The sequence below is a fragment of the Oncorhynchus keta genome, chromosome 4, assembly GCF_023373465.1.
Source record: "Oncorhynchus keta strain PuntledgeMale-10-30-2019 chromosome 4, Oket_V2, whole genome shotgun sequence".
In the NCBI taxonomy this organism is placed as follows: domain Eukaryota; kingdom Metazoa; phylum Chordata; class Actinopteri; order Salmoniformes; family Salmonidae; genus Oncorhynchus; species Oncorhynchus keta.
The window spans coordinates 40,033,379-40,050,340 of NC_068424.1; the positions used below are offsets into that span (position 1 = coordinate 40,033,379).

The 16,962-nt window shown below is 45.0% G+C and overlaps 1 protein-coding gene across 8 annotated transcripts in view; it reads left to right on the top strand.

The window, feature by feature from the left end:
- LOC118383018 (MAGUK p55 subfamily member 7-like) overlaps window positions 1-16,962 on the top strand; it is a 268,329-nt gene that overhangs the window by 221,845 nt on the left and 29,522 nt on the right. For all 8 annotated transcript variants that reach the window (XR_008112793.1, XM_052506919.1, XM_052506917.1 and 5 more), the window contains 3 exons: window positions 694-864; window positions 7,621-7,701; window positions 16,950-16,962. The exon at window positions 16,950-16,962 is cut by the window's right edge and continues 81 nt beyond it. Coding sequence is in view for 7 of the 8 variants with exons in the window: in XM_052506919.1 (XP_052362879.1) it covers window positions 694-864; window positions 7,621-7,701; window positions 16,950-16,962 (265 nt within the window). In the remaining variant the exon portion in view is untranslated. The remainder of the gene's footprint in view (window positions 1-693; window positions 865-7,620; window positions 7,702-16,949) is intronic.

The following is a 16,962-nucleotide window of genomic DNA, read 5'->3' on the forward strand; positions in this document are numbered from 1 at the left end:
AATGCAGAAATATTATATTTACATAATTATTCACACCCCTGAGTCAATACTTTCTAGAAGCATCTTTGGCAGCGATTACAGCTGTGAGTCTTTCTGGGTAAGTCTCTAAGAGCTTTCCACTCTTGGATCGTGCAAGATTTGGCAAATTTTCCTTTCAAAATTCTTCAAGCCCAGTCAAATTGGTTCTTGATCATTGCTAGACAACCATTTTCAGGTCTTGCCATAGATTTTCAAGTATATTTAAGTGAAAACGGTAACTTGGTCACTCCCCAGTCCTTAACAGTTACAAGCATAACCATAACATGATGCAGCCACCACTATGCTTGAAAATGTGGAGAGTGGCGCTCAGTAATGTGTTGTATTGGATTTGCCCCAAACATAACACTTTGTATTCACGACAAAAAGTGAATTGCTTTGCCACATTTTTTGCAGTATTACTTTTAGTGCCTTGTTGTAAACATGGATGCATGTTTTGGAATATATTAATATATTATTCTGTACCCAAAAATCTCAATTTAATCAATTTTTAATTCAGGCTTTAACACAACAAATTGTGTAAAAAGTCAAAAGGGTGTGAATACTGTCTGAGGGCACTGGTACATACTGTACACACACACAGCCTCCTTTCTTCCCCTTATTGACTGACAAACATTCTCTTTCTCACTCCCCCCTCCACCTCTCTCTGATTTGTAGCTGGTTTTCACCGGAGCTTCCGCCTCAGCAGGCGAGACAAGAAGACCAACAAATCCATGTATGAGTGTAAGAAGAGTGAGCAGTACGACATGGCTGACGTGCCCACCTACGAGGAGGTGACTCCCCACTGCAGGCAGAGTGGGGCCAAGCACAGGCTTGTGGTCCTCGTCGGTGAGTAACACACACACACAGACACAAACACACACACAGTCAGTCAGTCACACACACACACAGACACAGACACACACACAGTCAGTCACACACATACACACAGGCAATGGCAGAGTGGTGCTAAGTAACTGACTACTACCACCATGGGGGACTGGGAACAGGGGGGCTGGGCTGGTGGTCCTGCTGTAGTCGGTGAGTAACTGACTACTACCACCATGGGGGACTGGGAGCAGGGGGACTGGGCTGGTGGTCCTGCTGTAGTCGGTGAGTAACTGACTACTACCACCATGGAGGACTGGGAGCAGGGGGACTGGGCTGGTGGTCCCGCTGTAGTCGGTGAGTAACTGACTACTACCACCAGGGGACTGAGAGCAGGGGGACTGGGCTGGTGGTCCTGCTGTAGTCGGTGAGTAACTGACTACTACCACCATGGGACACCAGGGGACTGCTAGGCTGTTGGAATTGGAAAGGCAGAGGCCATTGTTTAAGTCTAAAACTGGTTTCCCCAGAAAGAGAGAGCTTGTGAAAGAGAGGGAAAGAGAGCTTGAGAAAGAGAGAGAAAAAGAGCTTGAGAAAGAGAGGGAAAGAGAGCTTGAGAAAGAGAGGGAAAGAGAGCTTGAGAAAGAGAGTGAAAGAGAGTTTGAGAAAGAGAGGGAAAGAGAGCTTGAGAAAGAGAAGGAAAGAGAGCTTGAGAAAGAGAGTGAAAGAGAGCTTGAGAAAGAGAGGGAAAGATAGCTTAAGAAAGAGAGAGAAAGAGAGCTTGAGAAAGAGAGGGAAAGAGAGCTTGAGAAAGTGAGGGAAAGAGAGCTTGAGAAATAGAGTGAAAGAGAGTTAGAGAAATAGAGGGAAAGAGAGATTGAGAAAGAGAGTGAAAGAGAGTTTGAGAAAGAGAGGGAAAGAGAGTTTGAGAAAGAGAGGGAAAGAGAGATTGAGAAAGAGAGGGAAAGAGAGTGAAAGAGAGCTTGAGAAAGAGAGGGAAAGAGAGTTTGAGTAAGAGAAGGAAAGAGAGCTTGAGAAAGAGAGGGAAAGAGAGTTTGAGAAAGAGAGGGAAAGAGAAATTGAGAAAGAGAGGGAAAGAGAAATTGAGAAAGAGAGTGAAAGAGAGCTTGAGAAAGAGAGGGAAAGAGAGCTTGAGAAAGAGAGGGAAAGAGAGCTTGAGAAAGAGAGGGAAAGAGAAATTGAGAAAGAGAGTGAAAGAGAGCTTGAGAAAGAGAGGGAAAGAGAGCTTGAGAAAGAGAGGGAAAGAGAGTTTGAGAAAGACAGGGAAAGCGAATTTGAGAAAGAGAGGGAAAGAGAGTTTGAGAAACAGAGGGAAAGAGAGTTTGAGAAAGACAGGTAAAGAGAATTTGAGAAAGAGAGGGAAAGAGAAATTGAGAAAGAGAGTGAAAGAGAGCTTGAGAAAGAGAGGGAAAGAGAGCTTGAGAAAGAGAGGGAAAGAGAGTTTGAGAAAGAGAGGGAAAGAGAGCTTGAGAAAGAGAGAGCGAGAGAGAGGCTGTTTTCTTGTTTTCCTTTTTTTAATATTGCAGATAGATTGTAGGTTCCATCAATTGAATTGTCTGCATAATTTCTAATCCCCCTTATTTATTTATTTTTCTCTATACCCCCCACCCTACCATCCATACCCTGATTGGTGTAAACTAACAGATAACAATGATTCCACTGCTACTTACAGCTATTTTCTCTCACATCTACGGTACCTGTAGTTAAATAATTATATTCCTGATTCCTCTTTCTTCAAGTGCTGGATTTTCACCCACAGTAGTGGCCAATCCAACATTTATTCTGATTTTAACTTCAACACTCTGATGTCCACAGATTATCCCATCTTTCCCAGTATAATGCCATTTAGCTATTTGTTTTGCAATACATGCAAGCCCCCTTAACTTTCAAATCCCTGGTGGAATCTACAGGGCTGGCAGGCTGGGGATTCAGTCATATTTGGTGCTTTTCATTTACAGCACCTTGCTCTGACTCTCAATGTTCATTTTCCCTCTTTCTTTAGACTACAGAATTGTTAACACTTGCCTTTAAGGCAGGTATTTCAAAGTCCTCCAGGAGGCTTTGTGAAGTGCCAAACTCTTGAAATGAATTTAGCTGCATTTTTTTATTGTTTCTTTTGTAGCTTTTGAGTAAAGCTTTGTGCCAACGACTGGTGGAACAATAACGTTAAGCCCAGGTGCAACAGAATTAAGACTTTACAACCTGAATAGAAATATTGGAACTATTATTGCAAATGACACAAATAATGAATGTATACCTCACACATCGCTTTTTCTTCTCAAGGTTAGATATCCTACCGATCGGTGCAGCTGGATATGAATCATTCTTCTTTCTGACGATATTGCTCTCTTTCTTTTTTTTCATGCTCTTATTAACAGAAGGAAACAGAGAGGCTTGTGTCGAAGCAAGGCTGTTTTAGCATGATTTGACCAGGCCTTGGTGTAGTGAAATGCAGTGGTATGGACTTAATATAATAATAATATATGCCATTTAGCAGACGCTTTTATCCAAAGCGACTTACAGTCATCATAGGGTGTTGCTAATTAGCTAGCCCATTTTCTTGCCAGGCAGCATGTCCGGTTGTGCAGCACAGTGGAAGCCTCCACAGCCTCTCTCTCCTCTGTAACTCTCATGTAAAATATTTTCAATTGACTTCTGTAAACTGGACCACAACCACACCTAACGAAGCAAAGGACAAAAGGAGAGATCTTGATGAGATCTATGTTTCCTCTCCTTTCTTTTCTCCCCCCTGAAGTTGTCCCACTGTTGTCTTATAAGGAACTCACGAGGAACACGATTTCTCTCTCCCTTTCCTCAATCTATCTCGATTTTAAACGTCAGGCACCTCGTTATGGGGGTAAAGTGAAGTCGGTGTGTCGGTCCTCTAAACACTGCACCATGCAGTCTTCTGTGCTGAGCTTGCCTTGGCCCCATCCTCATTCCTCTTTCCATCTCCACTGACACACAGCCACACTCCACTCAAAAGTAAAACGGCATTCTTCTCGTTGTTTTCCTATTGGAAGGAAGGTCCCTGGAGCATCCAACATCCGTCGAGCTATGTGTTCCTCGGTGTGGGTGTAAAGTCAAAAATCAGCGCTAACGAACAACGTAGACCTTATACTCTCCCTACTCTTATTAGCATGGATGACGGTAACCGAGAGATTGCATTACAGAGTTCAAATCAAGATGCTTATCTGCGGGGCCAATAAAAATATATATTTTACACATACACAGTTCACTGAAAACCACTGATGTTTTCTCAAATGAAATCTGATTATTTATCAGAGCCAATTGATATGTTTACCTCTACATTCTTCCCTGTTTTACTGTAAAGCTAAGGTCAATTTAGTTTCACTAGAATCTGATATTCTTACCGTAAGTGGAAAAATGTAAGACATCGAATGAGATTTAATACGTTTGTGGCCTTATGATATTGTTCAGCATATATAGTTGTCGTCCTAGGCTTATTGGGCTGAAGAGAGCAGGGTAGGCATTGGGAGTCTGAGGTTACTCTAGCCCTGCCTGCTCTGTCTGGCCGGGTGGTGGGAGGCAGTGGAGGTTGGATAGGCCTCAAACCGTCCACATCGCCCCTTCGCTTCCCCTCAGCTCTAACTCTATGTGATATGCTCTGCGTTTGGCCTGGAAGTTATTAAGACTTCAGATATTAAAGGCGGTTTCTCTAATGAGGGCAGTAATGCAGGCTGACACTTTTACTGGCACTGCAACCTGCCTGCCTGTAGCGGAGTAGAGGAGGGCAGGAGCACCGACCCACCACGTTCCCTCCTTCCCGATGGCTTGGGGAGAGAGAGGGGGGAGACGCAATACAACACAACTCAACACACTATAACAATCAAGTATAATCCAGAAACAATTGCAAAGAAATATGCTTTTTTATTTTATAAGGTTGCCATTGTATTGGAGATTGTTAAAAACAAACAATGCACAATAGAGCGGTCTCTTTATTTCTGCTCGTTCTGACAATAAGCCCCAGACCAGAGACCACAGTGTAGTGTAGGCCTCACGGGCAACGTATTGAATTTGCAGACGATAGCACAAATGGAATCCACCACAGGCCTTAATAGCCGTCCGAGGCATTCTGAAGAATGTCCTCCGCCGTACATCAGATGTAGAGATAGTGAGAGGATGTGTCCCAAACAGTACCCTGTTCCCTATAGGTCCTGGTCAAAAAGTAGTGCACTATTAAGGGTATAGGGTGACATTTGGGACTTGGAGAGGGAGCGATGTAGAAGGTGAGAATGGTGTAATGAGAGCTGTAGAAGTGTAAGGAAGCATGAGTCGTTTGTCATAGTGGGGCCTGATACCGCCGGGAAGAGGGGCCAACAACCACCGCTGCTCAGCTCTACTCCGCATTACTTCAGACAAACAACCGTGTTTGAACTAAAAACTCTGATCTCTGGGGCTGTGTACCAAATGGCTCCCTATTCCCTTTATAGTAAACTGCCCTATTGGCCCCAGTCAAAAGTATTGCACTATAAAGGGAATTGACTGACATTTGGGAAGCAGACCTAGACTGGGGGGTAGTAGCATGGCCGCCTGCAGCCTGCTTCTCTGTCTTACCACTGTTCTGAGATACGGGTCATAAAAGGCCTGTATTAGTACGCTCCAGCGCCTTTAACACCTACAACAACATGCCAGATCTTCACCGCCACACACACACACATCCGTCTTTAAACAGCACAGTCACACACACACACACACACACGCATCCTTCTTTAAACAGCACAGTCACACACACACACACACACACGCATCCTTCTTTAAACAGCACAGTCACATTCCTTGTGGTCTCTCAAAACAAATTTAAAAAGTTAACTCCGTTTCCTCGTCTTCATAAATCTACGTGGCGAGGAGCGTCAAGACCCCTTTTGGACTTTTTCTCTAAAAACTCTCCTGAAAGATTGATTGCCGTCTTCACGCGGCCATGTGCTGTTTATGTGAGATGGCGACCGCACTTTGCTAGAGCCCGGCGGCCCGCGCTATTGGTCGATCTCTCCTTTTTATTTTTCTTACACAGGGAACAGAGGATGAATGTGCTGAGGAAACAGCTTTTATCACTTACAGGGACCATGTGACGGTGGACATATGGCCGAGCGGTAAACTAGGGCTGTGTCTCAAATGGTACTCTATTGTCTATGTAGTGCACTGCTTTTGACCAGGGCTCATAGAGAATAGGATGCCATTTGGGAAGCAGCCTAGGACTAGAGAGTGTTACGAGTGTTATTGTCTGTCTGCATCAGGACTGTAGGTGTGTGTTGCGTGGCCTGAAGTGGCTCTCTGTCTCATTCTCACACACACACACACACACACACACCGGCTCTAAAAGGCAGTCTGTTTGCACCTGTTTATCAGAGCAGTTTAAAACCTCTCTGGACGGACGGACGAACGGGGGGGGGTAAAGTGTAGGTTAACGCACCAGATAGGACAGAGACAAACAGATAGGGGGAATAGGATCCACACTCTGATGTCTAACAGTACAGCGCTTGTGTTCAACTTCAGCTTATAACCCCATCTCCCTATTTTTTCTCTCTCTCGCTCTCACTCTCTTTTTCCACCTCATCCACATCAGTGAGTGAACTCAATGTCCATTTGTTTTAGATGGCGGCCTGCTAAACACATTTGCCTGCGAAAATGAATTTCCAATAGGGCCTGATGCGTTCGTGGTGCCTGCCCAGAACGACAACCATGTCAGGAATTCCGTCCAGGATCAACCCTGCCTTTGTGCCTTTCTACAAGCGGACTGTATAGAGCAGCTGTGGAGCTAGTTGCCGCGGTAATGCTTCTAGAACCAGGGGCATGGAACCTTGTACTTCCGGAATTGATTGTTGTCCACACTATTTGAAGACATCTATATGGAGACTGTTTGAATTAGCCTCATATATCAGCTTAGCCATTCCTGCTGAAGTCATCGAGTATATCTTTTCAGGAGGGTGTAGAGGGAGACAGGGGGAAGAGAGAGAGGGGGAGATGTCAGAGGTGGGAGCGCAAGGCTCTGGAGCCGCAGACAAATCAATATTGCATTACCCCCCTTCTCTCTCTCTTTCGCTCTCCCGCTCTCTCTCTCACCCTCCTTACATCTCTCCATCCCTATCTCCCTCTCTCCCTCTTCCCTACTGCTCTCCTCCCCTTCCTCCCTCCCTCTCTCCAGTAGATGTGATGGAAAACCCAGCTGCCCACTGGGACGGGTCCTTGTTGATTTTTCAGGCTGTTCAGGGAAACACAACAAAGTGCTCTCTTGGCAGGCCCTTTTGGTGCTGCAATCCTCTCTCTCCCTCACTCCTCTCCTCCTTTTCTCCTCCTGTCACTACACCCCAGTCATATTTACAGTAGTGAGAGCACAGAGGTCTCGGTCAGTGAGTTTCACAATCTGGCCCTCTCAGTTCCAAACCGTGGACCGAGGTGTGTGTGTGTATGTGTGTGGGTCTGCCTTCAGTAGGTCTGTAAACACCAGCACACAAACGGTCGGTGCTGAAACTTGGCCTGAGCTCCATTTGTCAGTGTCTGTCATTGGCGTATGGGACGGAAAACATTCCGCTGCGTCCTGTCCTGGACCTGGCCTCCACAATGCCTCGCTCCTCCGGCCCGGCCTCTCGCTAGCCCACCTTCATTATGAGGAGGCAGTGATGACTGCATGACTGATGTTGTTTTAATAATGCTAAACTCCCTTTCTTCCTCCCTCCTTCCGTCCCTCTCTGCCTCTCTCTCTCTTGCTCACTCTTTGTCTTTGTCTCTCTCCAGGTCCCACGGGGGTAGGTCTAAATGAGCTGAAGAGGAAGCTGCTGATCTCTGACCCCCGACACTTCAGCGTTACCGTGCCACGTAAGTCTACCCGCTTGTGACCCGTAGTTACAGTTAGACACACACACACATGCATACACATACAACAGTATTTCCACCCGCCGCTGACCCAGACTGGTGGAGGTGGGTGTGTGTGTGTGTGTGTGTGCGTGTGTCCAGCTGCCGCTGACCCGTAGACTAGAACATCTCTGCCAGACTAGGAGTGTGTGTGTGTGTGGGGGGGGTCTCTCTTCGGTTGTGATCAGTCTGAGTTTAGATATCCTCTCCTCCATATGTTTTGGATCCTTTTATTGGCAGATGGTTTTAGGGTCTGAAGTAGTCATTTGGTTTCCTCCTCAGCCTCTCTTACCATCCCCAGACAGTGAGACTGACAAGCAACAGGATGGATGCTCTTGTCTTTGTAATCAATAATAATAGAAGCTCTGGTCTGTATCAAATGGTTATGGAGACAAGTTGCTCTGTGTGCATCCCAAATGACACCCTGTTCACTATGTAGTGCACTACTTTTTACCGGGGCAGATGAAGCTGTGTACAAAATCTTTTTTTCCATGACATAGACTGACCAAGTGAATAAAAAATATTTTACCAGGTAAGTTGACTGAGAACACATTCTCATTTACAGCAATGACCTGGTGAATAGTTACTGAGATGAATGAGCCAATTGGAAGCTGGGGATTATGGTATGATTGGGAATTTGTCCAGGACACCAGGATTAACACCCCTACTCTTACGGTAAGTACCATGGGATCTTTGTTGACCACAAAGAGTCAGGATATCCGTTTAAAGTCCCATCCGAAAGACAGCAATGTCCCAAATATGTCCAAATTGGGATAATAATAAAAAAAATTGACCAGAGAATAGAGTGCCTCCTACTGGCCCTCCAACACCACTTCCAGCAGCATCTGGTCTCCCATCCAGGGACCAACCCTGGTTAACTTCAGAGGCAAGCCAGCAGTGGGATGCAGGGTGGTAATGCTGTTGACCAAACGCTATGATCCCTTATTGATGTCACCTGTTGAATCCACTTTTATCAGTGTAGATGAAGGGGAGGAGACAGGTTAAAGAAAGATTTTTAAACCTTGAGACAAGTGTGACATGGATTGTGTATATGTGCCATTCAGAGGGTGAATGGGGAATACAAAATATTTAAGTGCCAGGTGCACCGGTTTAAGTGTGTCAAGAACTGCAACGTCGCCGAGTTTTTCATGCTCAACTGTTTCCCATGTGTATCAAGAATGGTCCACCACCAAAAGGACATCCAGCTAACTTGACACAACTGTTGGAGTCAACATAGCTTTTGACACCTTGTATTCCATGCCCCAACTAATTGAAGCTGTTCTGAGGGCAAAAGGGGTTGCACTCAATATCAGGAAGGTGTTCCTAATGTTTTGTACACTCAGTGTATAGGGAATAGGGTGCCATTTTGGACGGACACTGTCTAGTTTCTGGCTGGATTCCCACAGTGAGCTGAACCCTCACACACAATGACTGGTAGTGTACACTGAACGTACAGGGTTCCAGGTTAGATTCTAAACTGAGGCCAAATGTCCCCTGTGATTTTTAAACTGGTAAGAAATCGGACAATCACCCTGGATGAAGGGGTTTTAGCGTTCTGCTGCCAATTTGGTTTTCTCCTTCGTGGTTGTTGATAAGGGTGAAGGTCCAAAGACCCATGCACGGAGGCACATACAGAAACACTCATAAACACTGAGGTGTCTGGGAGTGACTAACGCCAAGGCGTTGCTCTCAGGCTGGGGGACTGTGCATCTCAAGGCCCCAGTCCTCCAGACAGACACATACACTCTCTCACACACACACACACACACACACACACACACTCTCAGACCCAGGCGAGTGGAGTGGTTCTCCCTCCTGAGTGTAATTGTCGGTTTTTCGCAGCCCGTATGACAAGCCGAGAGTGATGGAGGAAACAGTGCTTTATTTTCTACCTCCTGAAGAAATGCCATTCCACTGCCTCATGTTTTGGCACCACCACTGTATACCCTTCCCCTCTCTCTCTCCTCTCCCTCCCCACTCTCCACCTCCCTCCATCTATAAGAACAAAATGACAGCTTGCCATAATGCTGGACACCATCCAGCACTATAATGCTTGTGACTTTGACTCACACCGCTGCCAACGCTGAGATTTGAACTTTTTCTAGAGTTTTTTTCAGCGTGGAGGAGCAAAAAACTATTTCTGAGCCCACAAGCCCTAACCAAGGCCAACATGTTAGAACAAATGAATTGGTTTGATTTATGCAGTTAAGCTGAGTAATTGCATATTTACTGCAGGCTAGCTGGCAAATGTGCGAGGAGGAGAGGAAAAAGGGAAACTGTTGATATTAATTGCCATGATTGTAACATGCAGCGTGGCATAATGGATGTGTCCCATTCTACGTCTGACACTTGAAATGTCACTGGTATTAAAATCCCATCGCAGTCACTCTTTTCCCCATAGTTCCTGCTGTTAATTGTTCACAAATGTGACCCATGGTTGTATGTATAATAGGCCCCAGACATAGTCTAACCCCTTATAGATGATGACATATAGTGCACTAGACCTCTGTGTTTCATTGAGAGGGAAAGGGTCTCGGAAAGTATCTATTTTCCCCTTTTTATTTGATCACTGCCAACGTACAGGCTACAGATGGATTTATTTAACACTTGCTGCTACCCCCTTTGTTAATAAAAAAAACCGACATATTTCTGAAGTTAAGGCTTTTTCTTCCCTCCCTGTGTATGTCAAATGTAAACCAGCCAGTCAGAAACACTAAAATGATTGCAATAAGCCAATTAGGATAGGGGTTAAACATTTTGATTTGAGGCCAGAATCACTGACAGATATTTTCCATGATTGGGGAATGAAATTCATTTCAGATTCCTTTGTTGCACCGTAAATAATTCCTATGCCACTGAGCAGATGGTAAATAATATGGATTCGTTTTGTCTATATGTACTGAAAGCAAGGGCGTAGTGGAAGCCCCTGCAGCCCACGCAAGGCTGGGGGGTCCATGAGCTCTGGGGGCCCATGAGCCCATCATCTCACACCAATGTCTATATTTGATTATTTATTTTCATAAATCATTTTGACAGTAACCCACCTTTTTCATTTCCACATGTAGCAAGTAAAGTGTTTTGTATTGTCCAATTGACACTAAACAAAAATATAAAAATAACATGCAACAATTTCAAAGGTGATCCTGAGTTGAGTTCATATAAGGAAATCTGTCAATCTAAATAAAATCATTACAATCGAATATATGGATTTCACATGACTGGGAATACAGATATGCATATGTTGGTCATAAATATATATTTTTTTTAAGTAGGGGCGTGGATAAGAAAACCAGTCAGTATCTGGTGTGATCACCAATTGCCTTATGCTTCGCGACACATCTCCTTCGCATAGAGTTGATCAGGCTGTTGACTGTGGCCTGTGGAATGTTGTCCCACTCCTCTTCAATGGCTGTGCGAAGTGGCTGGATATTGGCGGGAACTGGAACACGATGTCGTGCACGTCAATCTAGAGCATCCCAAATATGCTCATTGGGTGACATGTCTGGTGACCAGAGGTGGGACCAAGTCATTGTTTTACAAGTCACAAGTAAGTCTCAAATCTTAGCAAGTCAAATCTTAGCAAATCTTAGCAAGTCAAGTCCCAAGTCAAGACAGGCAAGTCTCAAGTCCTAAACTTTGAGTTTCGAGTCTTAAACAAGTCATAATGTGCTCTTCACCAAATGTAATAGCATTTCCTATTTTTAACAAGAGCAATAGTTTGTATATTACATTTACGCAAATCCTGGATGCTTTTTTTTGTAAGTCGCTCTGGATAAGAGCGTCTGCTAAATGACTTAAATGTAAATGTAATGTAAATGTTTAAAAAATATCTATATATTTCTTACTTTCCAAATAAATGTTATATTTCAATGAAAATACATGGGTAGCCATGAGAAAGACCCCCCAATAGTGATTGGGCGATGTAGGCTTGTACACAATCTCCCAACCTTGTTTTAGGAACATCAGGCAGGATTTAGGCTACCAACGGCCTAGCCAGTTGTAGCTCAATCTTGGATGCAATGATCACGTTCCCGCACTGACTGACTGTGTGGAGGCTCATTGATTTAACCTTCCGTTAGCCTACATGATACACTAGTAAAGTTATAAAATATATAGCTGTCGTGTCACACCCTGACCATAGTTTGCGTTTGTAAGTTTCTATGTTTTGTTTGGTCAGGGTGTGATCTGAGTGGGCATTCTATGTTGTGTGTCTAGTTTGTCTGTTCCCGTCTTTGTGTTTGTTACACCAGATAGGGCTGTTTTCGTTTTTTTCACATTTTCTTGTTTTTTGTATATTGTTCTGTTTTCATCTTTATTAAAGATGTATCACAATAACCACGCTGTGTTTTGGTCCGCCTCTCCTTCAACAGAATAATCCCGTGACAGAATCACCCACCACAACAGGACCAAGCGGCGTGGTGACAGGCAGTGGCAGCAGGAGCAGCGCGAGGAGTACTGGACATGGGAGGATGAGTTGGATGGAAAAGGACCCTGGGCACAGCCTGGAGAATATCGCCGCCCCAAAGAAGAGCTGGAGGCGGCTAAGGCGGAGAGGCGCTGGTATGGGGAGGCAGCGTTGCGGCGTGGATGGAAGCCCGAGAGTCAGCCCCAAAAATGTATTGGGGGGGCACACAGGAAGTGTGGCGAAGCCAGGTAGGAGACCTGCACCAACTTCCTGTGCTTACCGGGGGGCTAGAGAGACGGTGTCCCCAGTGCAGGTGCATAGCCCGGTGCGGTCCATACCAGCTCCGCGTATCGGTCGGGCTAGAGTGGGCATCGAGCCAAGTGCCATGAAGCCGGTTCTACGCATCTGGTCTCCAGTGCGTCTCCTTCGGCCGGCTTACATGGCACCAGCCTTGCGCATGGTGTCCCCTGTTCGCCTGCATAGCCCAGTGCGGGCTATTCCACCTCGCCGCACTGGCAGGGCGACCGGGAGCATTCAACCAGGTAGGGTTGGGCAGGCTCGGTGCTCAAGAGCTTCAGTGCGCCTGCATGGTCCGGTCTATCCGGTACCACCTCCACGTACCAGCCCTCTGGTGGCAGCCCCCCGCACCAGGCTGTCTCTCCGTCTCATCCCTACAGGTGCTCCCGCCTGTCCAGTGCTGCCGGAGCCTTCCTCCTCACGTTTTCTTGTTTTTTTGTATATTGTTCTATTTTCATCTTTATTAAAGATGTATCACAATAACCACGCTGTGTTTTGGTCCGCCTCTCCTTCAACAGAAGAATCCTGTGACATGTCGGCTATATTAGCCACGACTTAGCGTTCTTTGTGCTGCTTCAAATGTCAGACAAAGTTGGAAGTTGTTGCGCCTCCATCTGTAATTTTCTTCCCGCATGTTTTGCAAGTTGCAATCTGTTTTTTGTTGATACAGCATCGTCTTTATATCCGAAAATATACATTTTGGGTATCATCTTTCCAAGGGCTCCATCTGAATTCCCCCGCCGACATTCCTCTGCACTGCCACGCACAACTTTTTCTCAGCTGGCATAATTTGATTGGCTGCTGTCCAATTCAAAATGTAATCCGCTAAATGAAGAGTTGATGGGCTGCACACTTTTTTTTAATAGCATAATTTTTAATATTTAGGCTTGGGGAGGGTATCAAATCAGGCCGAGTCATAAGGCTCAAGGTCAAGTCACAAGTCATCCCGCAGGTGAATAATCAGGATGTGGGGATCCTGGGCTGGCGTGGTTACACGTGGTCTCTGGTGTGAGACCTGTTGGACTTACTGACAAATTCTCTAAAACGACTACTTTGAGGAGAAAACCAAGTGACAAGAGACTCACCAACTGACCGTGCTGAGAGTCCCTCAGCTCTGTCTCACAAACTAACCTGGCCCTCTTCCATTCTTAAGAGGCTGAACTGGCACTATTCTGTGTTTGTGAGATGTGCTGCATGTGCTGTTTGTTTGTCCCTCTTAAGGTTTTGTAGTTTCCCCTCATCTGTGTTTAGTATGTGATTTATGCAAGGTGGAGGGTCCTACTTCCACTGGCAACAACAGCTCTGGTGGACATTTCTGCAGTCAACATGCGAAATGCACACTCCCACAAAACTTGAGACATCTCTGGCATTGTGTTGTGTGACAAAACTACACATTTTAGCGTGGCTTTTTAATGTACCCAGCACAAGGTGCACCTGTGTAATGGCCATGCTGTTTGGTCAGTTTCTTGGTATGCCACACCTGTCAGGTGAATAGATTATCTTGGCAAAAGAGACATGCTCACTAAAAGGGATGGAAACAAATTTGTGCACAACATTTGAGAGAAATAAGCTTTTTGTGTGCATGGGACATTTCTGGGATCTTTTATTTAATGAATCATGGGACCAACACTTTACATATATTTTTGTTCAGTATACAGGGGTAGTAGGCAAGTCAGACAGACAATATTGGTTTTTTTTTGGCCTCGGCCAACTTACCTAATTGGCTTTCAAGTTTAAAAAAAAGTTAGGTCGGACTCGAATGGAGAGTGAGTGCATTATTCAAGATGGATAAACTAAAGGCAAGACCAAGTGGTGCACAAAAATGCAGCAAAAAAGCTTGATTTGTTTAAGCTCATGCCAAATTGCTGAAGATCAGCAAAGCTACCACCTCATCCTCGACTCATGAAACACCATCACAGGTGTAAGCTACCAGGCCTACTTATGTAGCAGCTAGCACTAGCTGCCTCCCAGTCCTGACAGAGACCTCACTGTCCAGGCCCGGCAATGACAGTGGCCTTGCTCCTCCTCTTCTTCCTACCCTCGAGAATAGTGACTTTTCCTGTAGCCAGCCCTCCTCCTCCCCTCTCCCAGAAAACTTAGTTTGTTGATGAGTACTTGATTATTTGCAGAGTCTAGTTCTTCCTCTCGTCTATTTTGGGAAGGATCAATTTACCGTTTTCAAACTGAGCAACAGATCCAGTAAATCACGTACACTACCAGTCAAAAGTTTTAGAACACCAACTCATTCAAATATTTCTCTTCATCTTTACTATTTTCTACATTGTAGAATGTAGTGAAGACATCAAAACTATGAACATATATGGAATCATATAGTAACCAATTTTATATTTGACATTCTTCAAAGTAACCACCCTTCACCTTGTTGACAGCTTTGCACACACTTTGCATTCTCTCAATCAGCTTCACCTCGAATGCTTTTCCAACAGTATTGAGGGAATTCCCACAAATGCTGAGCACTTGTTGGCTGCTTGTTCCCAAGCCATCTCAATTGGGTTGAGGTTGGGCGATTGTGGAGGCCAGGTCATCTGATGCAGCACTCCATCACTCCATCACAGCCTGGAGGTGGGTTGGGTCATTGTCCTGTTGAAAAACAAACAAATGATAGTCCCACTTAGCTCAAACCAGATGGGATGGCATATCACTGCAGAATGCTGTAGTAGCCATGCTGGTTAAGTGTGCCTTGATTTCTAAATAAATCACAGACAGTGTCACCAGCAAAGCACCCCCACACCATCACACCTCCTCCTCCATGCTTTATGGTGGGAAATACACATGAGGAGATCATCCGTTCACCCACACCGCTTCTCACAAAGACATGGCGGTTGGAACCAAAAAAAATCTCCAATTTGGACTCCAGACCAAAGGACACATTTCCACCGGTCTAATGTCCATTGCTCGTGTTTCTTGGCCCAAGCAAGTCTCTTCTTCTTATTGGTGACCTTTAGTAGTGGTTTCTTTGCAGCAATTCGACCTTAAAAGGCCTGATTCCTCTGAACAGTTGATGTTGAGATGTGTCTGTTACTTGAACTCTGTGAAGTATTTATTTGGGCTGCAATTTCTGAGGCTGGTAATGAACTTATCCTCTGCAGCAGAGGTAACTCTGGGTCTTCCATTCCTGTGGCGGTCCTCATGAGAGCCAGTTTCATCATAACGCTTGATTGTTTTTGCGACCGCATTGAAGAAACTTTCAAAGTTCTTGAAATTTTCCGTATTGACTGACCTTCATGTCTTAAAGTAAAAATGGACTGTCGTTTCTCTTTGCTTATTTGATCTGTTCTTGCCATAATATGGACTTAGCCCTATTTGATAAAATACCATATTCTGTACCCCCCTACCTTGTCACAACACAACTGATGGCTCAAACGCATTAAGAAGGAAAGAAATGAGACAAATTAACTTTTAAGAAGGCGCACCTGTAAATTAAAATGTATTCCTCATGAAGCTGGTTGAGAGAATGCCAAGAGTGTGCAAAGCTGTCATCAAGATAAAGGGTGGCTACTTTGAAGAATCTCATATATAAAATATATTTAGATTTGTTTAACACTGTTTTGTTTACTACATGATTCCATATGTGTCATTTCATAGTTTTGATGTCTTCACTATTATTCAACAATAGTAAAAATAAGGAAAAACCCTTGAATGAGTAGGTGTTCTAAAACGTTTGACTGGTAGTATAGGTGTTCGTCCGTGAACTCCACTGGCCACTCACATAACAACATACAGTATGGAAAAAGAACACCTTTGTCCCTGCCCCTCCACTCTGTTCCGATGACTGAGGCCACATCCCAGAAAGGACCACATCTCGGGCACGTGCCAAAGTATTTTTTTTAAAAAGGAGGAAAAAACGTTAAACCTGGCGTGGTGGTTGCAGGAATGGTGATAAAAGTTTAATAGTTTGTTTTGGAGCTGGTTGGAGCGTGCAGACAATTTGTCTGAGGAGTGTAACGGAGTTGACCTCTGACCCCTGTAGCTCTCATTAAACAAGCGGCGGTTCAATGTCCAAAGACGGCACAGAGGGACCTCTCGCAACTCTCAAATCCACTGGAACCGGGCCAGTCCGAACTGCTCTCACACACACACACACACACACACACACACACACGCACGCACATACACAGTGCTGCCGTTCGCGCTCCCTCCACGTGTCACACTTTTAATGGCAGGGGTTTATGGGGAAGTAAATGTAGGAACTGATCTTAATGAGAGTTACCCAACTCAATTACATTACCTTCTCAGTCTCCGTTTAATGGAACTGCTCCTGTCTGTGTGTGCTTGTGTGTACACTACTGACTTATTACTGGGATGGTAATAAGGAAGGATTCATGTTAGAACTATGCCTCAGAATGTCTGGATTAGTAGTGATGTATCTCTCTCCATCCTTCTCTCTCTCCCTCTTTCTTTCTTTCTTTCTCTCTCTCACCCCAACCCCCACTCTCTCTCCCTCTCTCTGTCTCACTCTCCCCCTCTCTCCTCTCTCCCTGTACTACAGACACCAGCCGGCC